This window comes from Leptodactylus fuscus, chromosome 1 (assembly GCF_031893055.1).
Source record: "Leptodactylus fuscus isolate aLepFus1 chromosome 1, aLepFus1.hap2, whole genome shotgun sequence".
In the NCBI taxonomy this organism is placed as follows: domain Eukaryota; kingdom Metazoa; phylum Chordata; class Amphibia; order Anura; family Leptodactylidae; genus Leptodactylus; species Leptodactylus fuscus.
In genome coordinates, this window is record NC_134265.1 from 176,962,727 (window position 1) to 176,978,112 (window position 15,386).

General features: G+C 42.9%; 2 protein-coding genes across 2 annotated transcripts in view; one reads left to right on the top strand and one right to left on the bottom strand.

Annotated features, from left to right (window-relative positions):
- The window catches only part of WDR64 (WD repeat domain 64), a 49,438-nt gene extending 45,056 nt beyond the window's left edge, over positions 1–4,382 (bottom strand). Inside the window, exons 1-2 of the mRNA XM_075262215.1 lie at positions 4,276–4,382; positions 4,111–4,178 (exon numbers count right to left, since the gene is read on the bottom strand). Of these exons, the coding sequence (XP_075118316.1) occupies positions 4,111–4,178; positions 4,276–4,382 (175 nt within the window). The remainder of the gene's footprint in view (positions 1–4,110; positions 4,179–4,275) is intronic.
- An 814-nt stretch (positions 4,383–5,196) lies between these two features.
- OPN3 (opsin 3) lies at positions 5,197–13,410 on the top strand. Its single transcript, XM_075262216.1, has 4 exons — positions 5,197–5,512; positions 7,503–7,822; positions 11,532–11,783; positions 13,138–13,410. The coding sequence occupies exons 1-4, from the start codon at positions 5,197–5,199 to the stop codon at positions 13,408–13,410; spliced, it is 1,161 nt and encodes a 386-aa protein (XP_075118317.1).
- Positions 13,411–15,386: the final 1,976 nt, after the last annotated feature.

The following is a 15,386-nucleotide window of genomic DNA, read 5'->3' on the forward strand; positions in this document are numbered from 1 at the left end:
TACAACAAAAAGGGGTAATGCACATTTAATGTATATACAGTCCTATGAAAAAGTTTGGGCACCCCTATTAATCTTAATCATTTTTAGTTCTAAATATTTTGGTGTTTGCAACAGCCATTTCAGTTTGATATATCTAATAACTAATGGACACAGTAATATTTCAGGATTGAAATGAAGTTTATTGTACTAACAGAAAATGTGCAATATGCATTAAACCAAAATTTGACCGGTGCAAAAATATGGGCACCTCAACAGAAAAGTGACATTAATATTTAGTACATCCTCCTTTTGCAAAGATAACAGCCTCTAGTCGCTTCCTGTAGCTTTTAATCAGTTCCTGGATCCTGGATGAAGGTATTTTGGACCATTTCTTTCTACAAAACAATTCAAGTTCAGTTAAGTTTGATGGTCGCCGAACATGGACAGGCCGCTCTCAAATGATCTGAAAACAAAGATTGTTCAACATAGTTGTTCAGGGGAAGGATACAAAAAGTTGTCTCAGAGATTTAACCTGTCAGTTTCCACTGTGAGGAACATAGTAAGGAAATGGAAGACCACAGGGACAGTTCTTGTTAAGCCCAGAAGTGGCAGGCCAAGAAAAATATCAGAAAGGCAGAGAAGAAGAATGGTGAGAACAGTCAAGGACAATCCACAGACCACCTCCAAAGAGCTGCAGCATCATCTTGCTGCAGATGGTGTCACTGTGCATCGGTCAACTATACAGCGCACTTTGCACAAGGAGAAGCTGTATGGGAGAGTGATGAGAAAGAAGCCGTTTCTGCACGTACGCCACAAATAGAGTTGCCTGAGGTATGAAAAAGCACATTTGGACAAGGCAGCTTCATTTTGGAAACAAAAATTGAGTTGTTTGGTTATAAAAAAAGGCGTTATGCATGGCGTCCAAAAAGAAACAGCATTCCAAGAAAAACACTTGCTACCCACTGTAAAATTTGGTGGAGGTTCCATCATGCTTTGGGGCTGTGTGGCCAATGCCGGCATCGGGAATCTTGTTAAAGTTGAGAGTCACATGGATTCCACTCAGTATCAGCAGATTCTTGAGAATAATGTTCAAGAATCAGTGACGAAGTTGAAGTTACGCCGGGGATGGATATTTCAGCAAGACAATGATCCAAAACACCGCTCCAAATCCTCAGGCATTCATGCAGAGGAACAATTACAATATTCTGGAATGGCCATCCCAGTCCCCAGACCTGAATATCATTGAACATCTGTGGGATGAATTGAAGCGGGCTGTCCATGCTCGGCGACCATCTAACTTAACTGAACTTGAATTGTTTGTCCAAAATACCTTTATCCAGGATCCAGGAACTGATTAAAAGCTACAGGAAGCGACTAGAGGCTGTTATCTTTGCAAAAGGAGGATCTACTAAATATTAATGTCACTTTTCTGTTGAAGTGCCCATACTTTTGCACCGGTCAAATTTTGGTTTAATGCATATTGCACATTTTCTGTTAGTACAATAAACCTCATTTCAATCCTGAAATATTACTGTGTCCATCAGTTATTAGATATATCAAACTGAAATGGCTGTTGCAAATACCAAAATATTTAGAACTAAAAATGATTAAGATTAATAGGGGTGCCCAAACTTTTTCATAGGACTGTATGTGATGGAGCTAGCACACATGTCATTGCACTAACATCTATGTTGTGCCAGTGCAGTGTATCTATCCATTTTGTTGTAGCTCAGTATGCTCAGTATGCTGAGTTCAATAGGTAGCTACAAAAAAAATGGAGCTGGGGCATGTGCAGTACTGCTCTGAACACAGCAGAACGGCGCGTGCCCAAGAATTCAAATGCAGCAGCACGATCTGGCTGGAAGAACATGCAGGGAGGAGGAGGGCAGACGGGGCACAAGCAATGGAGTGGCGTGAATAAAGGTATGACGAGGGGGGTGCTTGTAGGCCCTGGGGAATGCTCAGAGTGCTTGGTGGGCTCATTTGCATAAAGTAATTAACCAGGATTACAACGGAATGGCGGGGAGAATTGAAAAAAAGGAATGTCTTTATCTCCAAACCACTGACACCAATGATAGAATCCCTTTAAATGGGGATAAATTTAATACCAGACACAGTCCATCAGCATGGTGCCCCTGTCTCTGAAACAACGCACATGGACAATCCTTTTGAGAGCCAGTTAATTGCTTATTTATGTTGCGACTCTAAACTGGTACTATAATGTCATTTCACTGTTTTATAACATCATTCCCAGAAAAAGATTAGAAATAACATACCGCCTTGTTTACTATCAGCCTCAGATCTCTCCAGTGTATGTTGGGCAACTACTGTTCTTACTAATTTTTGAAACTCCTCTAAGGAAGACTTAAAGTTGATCTCATGAAGGAGCCAAGATGGACTGTCTACCTCGGATGCCATTTTGTGTGTCAGTTTGCAGTGAGAATGTCACTTAGGTCTAGAACTACACGTGATGTCACAAGACCCTTGCACAGTATATCATTATGTGCTGATGTGTTTTACATACTTCAGCTATTTCACAAGGTTCCAATATTTTAGACAGAGAAATCTTGTAAAAGTTGCAGAACTAAAAGGAAATAGGCACAAGAAGCTTAATAAATGTCCCTCAATGTGTTGCTTTTCTCTACTGTTTTCAAGATATTTCATCTATAAAAACTCAAGGCCTTGTGCACACAACAATGACAGAAACAGCTTTTGTATTTCTTTTGATGGTCTGCTGTTTTGATGACCCATCAATAGACTCAAGTCTATGAGGCATCCCTGATGTGAAATGGCTGTGATAAAAGGGACATTGTTTTTGTTTTTATGGACATTTTTCTCAATGTTTGTTTGCCAATGTGCTCTACATGCTTTAGCTATTTTACGAAGGTACAATAGTACAATATTTCAGACATATCATTTCTTAGTGATGTTTTTGTTAATCACATTGAATCTATGAGTATGTGCAATAAAGCAAGAAGTACTTGACTTCAAAGGTGCATTGGGCGTACATCGGGAATCACTGGACAATAGTCTGGGATTCATATTTGTCAGATTAAAACTTAAAAAACTCTAGAACAACTTGAAGTACCAGATCCAGTCCTGAAGTTTGGGGCCCAAAACCCCAGATTATGTTAAAGGGATCAAGAACTGGGCAGTTAGAATTTTCTACTTTTTCCTCCAAGGATATAAGCTGCCAGAGGCACATGCAGACTCAGTTTAGCCTGTGACAGCTATTCAAATTGTGTGCCATCTTTATTTCACTGTCAAACATATGACTTGGACAGATCTGAATTTTCTATGAGTCTCTATAAATTCTAGTTATGCTAGGTTGTCACCTGCGTTCAGGTTTCCGTTCTCCGGGTCCACTTGGGGTTCTAAAAAACAGAAACCCAATCTGCTTAAAAAGCCCACAGGACCAGCCTTCACAATTACTTCCTTTGAATCTAATCCCACGTCTGCTAGGTCTAGAGGACACTACCTATGAAGCTGTATGGAATAAATTTGGAATTTGATATTTGCTCTCAGACAGGATTTCTGTCGTTCTCAGAGATCCGTCTCCTGTTAGCTGATTCTCTCTTGACCTTCCTTCATGAGCACCACCTACGTGCAGTCTTCTCCGATCTTCAACGCCAATTTTCCCTCCGCACCCACCTTACAGAATTTGAAAAGCTGTTGGTGTCTAAGTCCTTCATTTTATGCAAAGTCTCCCATTTCTTGCACCGCTTTATTGACCTACCCAAGTCCTTTAAACAGCCATTCATTTCCGCCTGGGAATGGGAACTCAATCTATCCTTAACTACCGATGAAATCGACACCATCTTGATCACCTCTCATGGCTTCTCACCGTACATCCGCCTTCAGGAGAACAGTTACAAATTGCTAACTAGATGGTATCATACCCCTGAGTGGCTACACAAACGGAAACTGTTAGCGAATGACAGATGCTGGAGGTGTTTGTCGGGCCTTGGCTCCTATCTACATCTATGGGGGTCCTGCCCTGTTATAGCCCCTTTCAGGAATGACATCCAATCTTACATCAGATCAATGATCTACCCGTACTTCACCTTGACCCCAGAAATAATTTTCCTACATCTGCCATCACAGTCTGCGAAGGACAAACTAGTCACTTACCTTCTTGCTGCTGCAAAGTCCCTTGTCCCGCTTCTGTGGATGCAACGAGTTTCTCTCTATATATCGCTCTGGAAAGATAAAGTACATCAAATTAATTGCTTAGCTGGTCCTCCAGCTGTCATGACAATTACCTGAAAATCTGGACCCCTTGGCTGATTCACAAACGCTGACTTGGTCGTCGCCTTGCTCTCTCTCTCACTCCTTTTCTTCGTTTTCACTTCTTGACTATTCTCACCCCCTCTTTCCTTTTTGTTCTTTCTCCATAAAGTCATTTTGCATATGTTGTCTCTTTCATTGATTGCTATTGTTATTGCTCATTCACCTTGTCACCTACAATATCCTTGTAATGTTCATTTTGACGTTCACTGCTCTTTATTCTGTACCAACTGTTGTTTCTTGAAAATTGGAAAATAAAAAAGCTTTGATTCAAAAAAAAAAAAAAAAAAAGCCCACAGGATCCATCCGGTTTCCACCTGAAAAATGTGGAGAGAAAAGTGCTACTTCCAGGACTTTTCTCTCTGCATTTTTCAAGCGGAATGGGAAGCGGAATCCCTGAACAGAAACCGGACGCAGGCGTGAACCTAGCCTTACTCTAGCATAGAGGCTACTACAGTTTAGAGGATACTATAATTCTAGCTATGCTTTCCTTCTAGTCTAAACAGACTTCACATCAAATTGAGCTTTCACTTTTAGTAATATATTCAAAGATTTTTGGGTTCCCTAAGAAATTGTAGATGTGCTTGTGACTGCAAACTCTGCATCTGCTATAGCATGGATCTTCCATTCCCTGACCTCAAGCAGAAATCTTGTGTGAAACACAGAAGGAAAAAACTGTATGTTGCACTTCATCACTGTTACTTAGCGCCTCGGACAGTAAGATGTTCAGCAGGAAGCATCTGCACTTTGGTGGTAATTACTTATCCGGTGATAATCCTAATTTTTGTAATTATTCCTGTGCTCTAATCTTGTTCAGTAATCCTATTCTGAAACAGTCTTAAAACTGGATTAAGTACAAAGTAATGCATGCTTTCACTGAAAGGAAAGACCAAATATTCTCCAAAGGTGTAATGGGTGACCAACTGCAGTATGTCTAATGTCACAAGGAATGACAGCAGGCTGCCTACTAAGGAGCTCTTTACTGAGGATGCCTATGATTTCATAGCTCTGATTCTAGCTACCATCGGTGTCTGGGGGTTGTGTAGTAATCTGCTGATATTAACTCTTTACTTAATGTTTAGAACTTTATGGACTCCTACAAATCTTCTGCTGGTGCACCTCAGCTTCAGCGACCTATTATTAGCAATTTTTGGATTTACTTTTCCATTTGCCTCATGTGTAAGGAGAGAGTGGATATGGAATGAGGCAGGATGTGTTTTTGTTGGATTTTGCAAAAATGTCTTTGGTAAGTAAATTAGTCATTTTCTTCAATTAACTTGGGATCTCACCCCTAGGGGGTATTTATCAAGCCCCTTGTGCTTATTTTCTTCTAGTTCTGCCCCTCTCTTTACTTTTTACACTCTGTACAAGATTCATGTGTTTATGCCTAAACATAAACACATTAGACATCCCTAAGTCCGAAAATGCCCAAACTATTAAAATATAAAAAGATTTGTCCCATACACTAAACGCCATAGCAGGAAAAAAAAAATGGCTAATTTTTCATTTTTTGGCCAATTTGCCCACCTTTCTGCTTCAATTATACCTATAGGAAAACCGGCGACATTTCCGTAGGTATAATTAACATGCTGTCATTTTCAAAACCGCAACAGTCTTAAAAATTACAGCGTGTCCGTTGTGTGTATTTTTCCACAATGTGCCCATCTACTTTTCAGGGACTGTAAAATGATGCATTTATGCCACGTGGCACCCCAGCCTTGGGCTGGAAGTCTGGCATAAATGATGTTGAAGATGTGCTACAGCTACAAGGGCGCAACTCATCATATATGTGGCGCATGCTTCGCCAATTCTGGGTCCATGAAGACTGGTGTGAGTAATGTTTCATAAATCTGCCCTATTATATGACGCATTTATCATGTGCTTCAGCTTTTAAGTCAATTTTACTGTTATTCCAGACAATTTTACTAAATTGTTGCACAATGTTGATAAATGTATTTCATCTTTAAATATGTCTTAAAAGTCCGCAGTTCATAAATGTGTTAAACTAACAAGGGAGCAATTCTTTATTTTTTAAATGTTGAAAGAAACATCTAAGGCATAGATTGTGTTTTATGTACATCAGCCATAAGGTGGCCTAATGGAGAAAAAATATCTAATGTTCCCATTTACTTGTGCAAAATGTATTATGCTATGTGTCCCACTTGCACCAATGTGGTTCACGTGAATCCTGTGCACTATTGGTAACTACCTTCCCATTATTCTAGTTGTTAATACATTATCAAATTGAATGTATTGTTTTACAGTTTATGGAAGTATTTTCAAAAAATATTGTATTGTTTTTTTACTTAGTTAATTGATCTTACGTCTGTGATATACAATATATTTTGAAGAATAACAAACAATGATTTACCTAGAGTCAAACTGTTTCAGTATATTCGCTATTTTCTGAGCATTCTGAATTAACCTCATAATTTATGTAGTAGCTAGAGATGAGCGAACACTGTTTGGATCAGCCGTTCTGAACAGCACGCTCCCATAGAAATGAATGGAAGCACCTGGCACGTACACTTTGCCAGCGGCAGGTCGCGGTGCCAGGTGCTTCCATTCATTTCTATGGGAGCGTGCTGTTCAGAACGGCTGATCCGAACAGTGTTCGCTCATCTCTAGTAGTAGCCATAGTTAGTTACTTATGGCACTTACACCACAGCCATGCCTTCTTTATACATGACCGTGTTGCTGCTAGGGTGCACATTATGGGATTGTGCCATTGTGGACACGTATTCTCTATCCATAGGACAGGGACCAAAAGCCTTAAAGCCTTCTTGTGAATGGAGTGCCAGTGTGCTTGCATTACTGGCACTCCATTCACTTCTATGGGGCTGCCAGACCCTGACCAGCAAGTCCCCCCTTCCGGCCCAATTTAAGCACTGCATGGAGGCTTTAGGGGGACTTGTCTGATCACTGGGGGACCTGACTTATACCCTGTCTCGTGCATAGGAAATAAGCGTCCATAATGGCACAACCCCTTTAACTGATAGGGAGTATGCAAGACCTATCCCAGCCTATGATATTGGCTGAAATATACAAATATTCCAATGAGTCTATTGATAAGAAAAGGTAGTAACAGAGAAGCAGAAACATGAATCGACGAGTTTGTAGTTTTCCCACTTCAGTGAGCAAGAACAGGGCAGTGAAGACTAGTGGATGATATACTGTTTTACAACCACTGACGTATAATATCATTAATAACTTATGATGTATTACTTGCTTTTCAGGTAATGTGTCAATTGCTACAATTACAGTGATTGCCTATGGACGGTACATTCAGGTGGCAAGTAACAAAATTATTGATTTCCCATGGTCCTGGCAAGCAGTATCCTATATATGGATATATTCATTAGCCTGGAGTTCAGCACCAATACTTGGATGGAACGGATACACTCTGGAACTCCATGGTCTAGACTGCTCTTTAGATCAGATATCACAAGACTCCAGACAGGTGTCTCTTGTACTTCTCTTTTTCCTTGGTTTTCTAGTAGCCCCAGTAGTCATTATGGTATATTGCTATGGGCACATATTATATTCTATCAGAATGGTGAGTATCATTTGTATAAACTTATTCCTAGACATAAACACAACTCCAGAGAACATAACCCATTAATATCCATTTTCCCCCTACGCCCAAACAGCAGCACAAGATGGGGTATTCCTGCCCCTGTGTACTGTTAGGACAGGTGGAACTTTTAATAAACTAACTAGTTACCCTCCCATAAAAGGTCCAGGAGACCTCCCCCTCCCTGTGTTTTTTTCTGTCCTGTTATCAGGACAGGTGGAGGGAGAGGTCTCCTCCTCTCCCACACATTCCTTTCTTTTTTGTGGAGGAAATCTCCCTTTTCTAGCCCCCCCCCCCTCCCCCCATCTTGTGCTGCTGCTGTCGGGTCTTACCTGGGGTTTGGGGCTTTCTTTGTTTTCCAGACGGCGCCTCCTCCCTTCCCTGGTCTGGCGCGGCCCCCGGGGGGGGGGGGGGGAGGTGGTGAGAGGCAGCATCTCTGTTCTCGGCGCTGCGGCGCCACACGCTCCCGGCTTCCCCGCTGCCTGAGGAGGTTTTTTCCGGCGGCCGGGGGAGGAACTGTATGTGCAGTTCCTTGTTTCGCCGCGCTGGCACTACGGACTCTGACTCCCCATCTCCAAAGGAAGGCTGTCAGAGTAAGAACAGACAATTCTACAGCCGTCCAATATATCAACAAACAAGGGGGCACCAGGTCCCCCTCCTTGATGCGGGTGACCGACCTGATATTTTCATGGGCGGAGAAGAATTTGTCCCGGCTGTCAGCGGTACATATCAAAGGCCACCTCAACGTCCTGGCAGATCAACTAAGCAGGGGACTAGTGACAACAGCCGAATGGTCCCTGTCCCCGGAAATTTTCCAACAGCTTACCAGGATATGGGGTCTCCCCGAGGTGGATCTGATGGCCACCCAACACAACGCCAAGGTGGGACGGTTTTGCTCCCTGTACCGGGACGGCAATCCCTTGGCGATCGATGCCCTGTCAATACCCTGGAGCTTCAAACTAGTATACGTTTTTCCTCCCATTCCAATGATTCCCAGGGTGTTGGCAAAACTCAGGCAGGACCAGACATCGGCCATTGTCATCATGCCGTTCTGGCCGAAAAGGGCATGGTTTACCCACCTCATGTTAATGAGTCGAGGGACCTACTGGAGGCTTCCGTGTGTCCAAAACCTGGTAACTCTAAACAGTCAGCTCTGCCAGGATCTGGACAGGTTCAACCTCACTGCCTGGAGGTTGACCGCACCGTACGTGGAGACAGAGGATTGTCCCAGGCCGTTTTAAGAACACTGGCCCACTCTAGAGCGGACTCAACCAATCGTAGTTACCAGAGGATCGCCCAAGTATTTAACGATTGGGGAGCCAGGAGGCAGTGCGATACAACATCCATCGAATCAGTCCTGGAGTTTTTACAAGAAGGGTTGGACAAGGGATTGTCCCCAGCCACCTTGAGAGTACATGTCTCGGCGTTATCCGCTCTATTGGGGACTAGACTGTCTCAGAATCCTCTTATAAGGCAATTCCAGAAAGGGGCCTCCAGGCTCCGACCCCCGGTTCGGCCCCCGGCTCCCCAATGGGACTTAGCTGCGGTCCTGCAAGGGCTATGTGGCCCTCCATTTGAACCTTTAGCTGAAGTGGACTTCAAGTACCTCTCTTGGAAGGTGACCTTTTTGCTGGCAATCACATCTGCCAAGCGAGTGGGTGAGCTCCAGGCCTTGGCGGCATCAGAGCCATACACAGTCTTTTTTCCAGACAGAGTCCAGCTTAGGTTTGTTCAAGGTTTTCTGCCCAAGGTTCCGTCAGTGGAAAATATAAACCAGACTATAACCTTGCCCACCTTTTTCCCCTCTCCTTCCTCGGAGTGGGAGGAGAAGATGCACAGTCTGGATCTTGTGCGAACATTGCAAATATACCTGGACCGAACAGGCCCATTCCGTAAGTCAGAAAACCTGCTCATCAATTTTTTTGGTCACAACAGAGGGGTTAAGGCGTCCAAACCTACTCTGTCAAGGTGGATCAGAGAAGCCATCTCAGTGGCCTTGCAGACACAAGGGCTGCAGGTTCCGGAATTTTTGCGAGCCCACGCTACCAGGTCGGTGGCTGCATCATGGGCAGAGAGGCAGTCCCTCTCAGTAGACCAAATCTGTGCGGCTGCATCTTGGTCTTCCCACTTGACGTTCGCCAGACACTATAGGTTAGACTGGCATGTTTCCAAGGCAAAATCTTTTGGTTATTCTATCCTGACCTCTGCTTGTCAGGATCGCCCTCCCTAGAAGGGGTATTACTTGTTAAATCCCCATCTTGTGCTGCTGTTTGGGCGTAGGGGGAATGGAAGATTATGTAGATAATCTGTTTTCCCTTAGCCCAAACAGCAGCACAAAGCTCCCTCCCTTTCTTGTTAAAGGATAAATTATTATAGTCGGTATGGTACTTGGAGACTAACACAGGGAGGGGGAGGTCTCCTGGACCTTTTATGGGAGGGTAACTAGTTAGTTTATTAAAAGTTCCACCTGTCCTAACAGTACACAGGGGCAGGAATACCCCATCTTGTGCTGCTGTTTGGGCGTAGGGAAAACAGATTATCTACATAATCTTCCATTATCATCCATACTATTCAGGAGTCAGGCCGGACAGGAGCATGGACAGATGAGTATATTATCAGCCACTATCTATTGCAATTGTACAATAAATAGCAGCTGATTAATAAAATAATGCTGCCCTCCCAGTTTATTCCATAAAGAATCACCTGGAGCCATCACCTCATGGCAGATGTGCCCCTGGGTACTGTAGAAAAGTCACTCCAACCCACACACATAACCATAGAGGGCCCCAGCTTTCTTACTCAACTGGTGACTTGGTGACATTTGTTATTTCAAAATGGCCCCATCATTCTTTGTCTCTAATATTGCATCTTTAGAAATTATTGTCCCCAACATGGCTCCCCCTCCTATTCCTGGTCCCCAGCATGTTATCCCTTTAAATCTTTGTATTCTCATTTCCATTCCCCTTTATGATACCCCTCCAATTTGTGGTCCTTAACATGGTTCCCCTCTTATTTCTAGTCCCCAACATGGTATCCCTCTAAGCTACATCCTGGTTCCCTTCTTATTCTTAGTCTCCAGGATGATATCCTTTTAAATCTTGTTTCTCAACCTGTCACTTTTTTTTGGACTACTCCTTAGGACATTCTCTAAGTGAGACCTGGGCAATGTACAACTCATGGGCCACATCCGGCCCCCTCATTGGTTCTGTCTGGCCCGCATAGCTTGTGGGATAAAAGTAGATGCTGAATGGGAAGTCCGCTAAAGGACCTGTGATGATGCCCTTACTTCACATGGATTCCATGGCTGATTCGGCCACGTACGTCTGCAGCACGACACTCCCTCCTGACTAGGCCCATTCATTTGGGCCTAATCCGGAGTGGAATGCCGTGACTGGATGCTGGTGCACTGTATGCACTGCACCGGCATCCAGTCACGGCTAGCTGTTTTTTGGACCAGTTTCTGAGAGTGCATTCACATGGAGTAACGCAGCGCTGATTCTGGCACAATAACTCGCGTAAAAATCAGCGCTGAAAAAAAGACTCCCATTGATTTCAATGGATTCCATTTTACGCGCATTTCTGAATAGAATTCAGAAATGGTATACGGTACTTTGTTTTTCTCATGACGGTACTAAACTATTCCAATTTATAAAACAGTAGAATTCTATCACATTTTTTTTTTCATTTCCAGCTGCGAAGACTACAAGATTATCAAACTGGTTGTACTCGCAAATTACAGGACTATGAACGTAAAATGGCTAAAATGGGAACTTTGATGATCTTGGCATTTCTTGTTTTTTGGATGCCTTCCTATATCATGTCTTTGCTGATGATGAGTGGATACAAGGAGATAATGACTCCCAACATAGCCATTATATCCTCAATCTTAGTGAAACTAAGTACAGCTATAAACCCATTCATTTACGTATTAACAAGCAAGAAGGTACTATTTTTATGTTATACCTAATTTTATATTGTGTCATAGCATATAGAAAATTAAATGTGTAAATTCACTTCTACAAAATTATATAGAAAAAAAGTGGCAGATTTTGCTGCATTGCTTTGGGCCTAAAAAGTAATTGACAGGGCTGAAAATGCAGACAGATATAGGACCTGCTCCATAATTTGCAGCTCTTCAATTTGGCCCAGACACACAGCCGCAAAAACAACATCTATGTGTTTGGGCCCATTGAAATATAATAGTCCATAATTTTATCGACAATTGCAGATAAAAAATACATCCATGTGCGTTGACGTTTAGCAACTTCACATGCCTCATATTAATAGCAGTTAGTTAACCCCATCATGTTTCTCACCCCTGTGTGCTGATACTTATTGATATGTGAAAGACATGGAGGTAATAATTAAGCATCTTCATTATTGAGGTCCTTTATTAGTACCGCCATATGTCTCTCATATGTGACGTACTAAAACCCTTATGTGAGGCACACTGGGGTTAAAGTGGGGAACATGATGGAATTAATTGCTATTAATGTTTAGGCACATTAAGTTGCTAAAACTAAATTAATAACCCCAAATTCCTGATATTACTAGGAATAGTATGTACTTGATGATTTTTTACTTTCACTTTGCTGGCAGGAGCTTTCTTCCTTCTCCTCTGGGAGCCTTTGCAGGGTGCACATGGCAGGAGCTCATCACTGTAGCAGGCAGGGTGCCTGTGCTATACAGTGATGAGCTCCGCCCAGGGGTGAACCTGCCCCTTTCGCCACTCGAGGCGAACTACAGAAAGCCGCCCCCCCCCCCCGCCGGGGAGGGGGCGGAGCGGGGGCGTGGCTTAGCGTAGGGGTGTGGCGAATCGAAGGGGGCGGGGCTTAGCGCCGTTCGCTGGCAGAGAGCAGGCCCGGAGACTGCCTGCGCTCTGCCTGAGTGTGAGGGGAGGCTGCTGGAGCAGCGCTGCTCCAGTGGCCTCCCCAAACCACCGCTCGGTACTAAGCCAGTCCAGGACAGCTTGTCCTGGACTGGCTTAGGTTAGCAAAAATGCCACCCTCCCTGAGGCCCTGGCATAGCGCCGCCTGATGCGCTCGCTTCAGGTCGCCTCATGGGAGGTGCGGCGCCTGAATGTCCTGTGCTGGCTGCCGTGCCAGCAAAATATGCGACGCATGCCAGGGGTTGCCGACAACTGATCTACGCTTTATAATGCTCTTGTTAACAAGAAATACAAAAAAATAAATGGCAGAAACTATTGTGAATTTACATAGCTAAATAATAAATCCAGTTTCTGTTAGTGCTGCAGCTGCAATGTAAACACTAGTAACCTCTATTTTTCTATTTCCTAGTTCAGACAAGGTCTTCTCAGACTCCTCTGCTTCCGATGTTGGAGAATGCAAACTATACAGAGAGGGATGCTTGTTGGAGCTAGAGTGAAAATTTGTAAAGCTGGTAACAGGCCAAAGAAGAGAGAGATTTTCAGCTCATCCTATGTGAGATCTATAGTAGCAACCAGTGTAACTGACACCAAGGAGTCAATAAAAAAGGCACAAACCATTAATGGTACCAATGTTAAAATAATCTACGTACGCCCACTAGAGCTACCAGATGTCCTGAACTGAAATATCTAAATTTATTAGATATAGAAAGCTATTGGAGCATGTGCGTCTTACATGATCAAATGTTGTCATGACATTGAGTTATCTTAAAAGAGATTATACACCTAAACATATGTACTGAAAAATCTAAATATGGGTATGTGCAGGACTAGTCCAATAGGATTTCCTGTTGTGGAACTGTGGAGTGTAAATCCTATGCATTGTATAGTTACTGCAAAGTAGATTAAATTTTAAGAAGCCTCATCCACATGCTGTGAAAAACTGACAACGCAGTGGATTTTCACTGTGGAATGCATAGTGTGAAATTTCCAGCATACCAGCAAAGATTATGCCATGATTTTCACTACATAAACAACATAATTAATTTCCCATAATGTGAAAACAGCAGCTGTGGACCTGTCCTATGTGCAAATACCCTTTTACAAAAATGTGAGGCATGACCTCTACAGGGGTGTTCAGAATAATTTTGGTAATGTGTCCATTGCTGTCTTCTGTCATAGGATGACAGCAACGGACATTAACTCTTAGAAGACACAGACATTTTTCATTATTGTGTTTTCGTTTTTTACTCCCTACTTTCCAAAAGCCATACTGTTCTCATTTTTCTGTTTAAGTAGTCATATGAGGGATCGATTTTTATGTGACAAGTTGTACTTCAAATTAGTATTATTTACTGCCAAAGATTATCATTACCGAAAATTTAATGAAAAGTGAAAGTGTTAAATAGTATGAAAATTACAATATTCTCTAGCACAATAAGGTTTAATACCCTACTGACATCATATCTGCTATATTCTGGGAACATGGGTGCGGTTAGAGTACACCATAGTAGAAATCTCCTTACATAGCAGCAAGATGGAAGGCTACACCCCCTCTCATGAATATAAATTAGTGACAAATACACATGTCTAGGTCTGTCTTTGGGAAGACCAAGGTGGGTGGTCATGAGTGGTGGCAGGTGGTTCATTCATGGAGGATCTCACTGATACGTTGTGACCATACCAAGTCCATCAACCAGATGACAAGCATGAACCAAGCTGTAACTGCAACAAGATATCCAGATGAAGAAACCCAACTTCTCTGAAGATGTAAGCTATTGACACATTGACTGATATTTCTGTTATTTTGGACATTTTCCCTGCTCATGTATTTTCCTTCAAGATATTAATAAACCCCTACACTGATTTATAACAAGCTGACTTCTTCCTATCGTGTTAAGGCCTACAACACGTGGTCACAAGTTTCACCGCAAATACAGAATATTTAACAGAAAGTAACCACTCATATGCCATGGTCGCATCTGTCCATGGCATCTGAGTGGTTAAACATCTGTGATCAGAGTAATATCTGATCATAGGCAATGCTGCTGGATCCCTGCTGTATGAAACAGCACAGACTTGGCAACTAGTGCGGCTGCTCTGTTTCAGAGCCAACGCCATGTTTAGTCTGACTAGAGATGAGCGAACAGTGAAATATTCGAGATTCGTTTCGAGTAGAACCTCAATATTCGACTACTCGATTGAATATCGATTCCCATTATAGTCTATGGTAAAAAATGCTCGTTTCAGGGGAAACCACTATTCGACTAAAGGAGAGTCACCAAGTCCACGAATTGAAGGAGGAGAGTGTTTAGGAGGAGCGCTGTGCAGTTAAAGCACACAGACCCCATTATAGTCTATGGGGTCCGTGCGCTTTAACTGCACAGCGCTTGCAGTTGCGCTGATAAAAAGTCAGCTCCCTCGTAACCGCAAGCTGCCAGCTCTCCTGACTAGCAAAGACGAGCCTGCGGCAAATCAATGCTGGTTCTACAGAAGGCTCGTCCTTGCTAGTCGGGAGAGCTGGCAGCTTGCTCATCTCTAAACATGACGGAAGCTAGCTTCCATTACGTTTGTTTACAGATAAAGTCCTGCATACGGGTAGTGTGAATGACCCCTACCAGGACGATTATTCTTTTCTGTGCTGTCAGTATAATACCAATG

What these genes read in the sequence shown, in the direction of transcription:
- OPN3 (XM_075262216.1), top strand. Translation starts at nt 5,197, where the DNA reads ATGTCTAATGTCACAAGGAATGACAGCAGGCTGCCTACTAAGGAGCTC. An exon ending in ATTTTGCAAAAATGTCTTTG is followed by an intron (nt 5,513 to 7,502) that starts GTAAGTAAATTA and finishes CTTGCTTTTCAG; the next exon opens with GTAATGTGTCAATTGCTACA. An exon ending in TATTATATTCTATCAGAATG is followed by an intron (nt 7,823 to 11,531) that starts GTGAGTATCATT and finishes TTTCATTTCCAG; the next exon opens with CTGCGAAGACTACAAGATTA.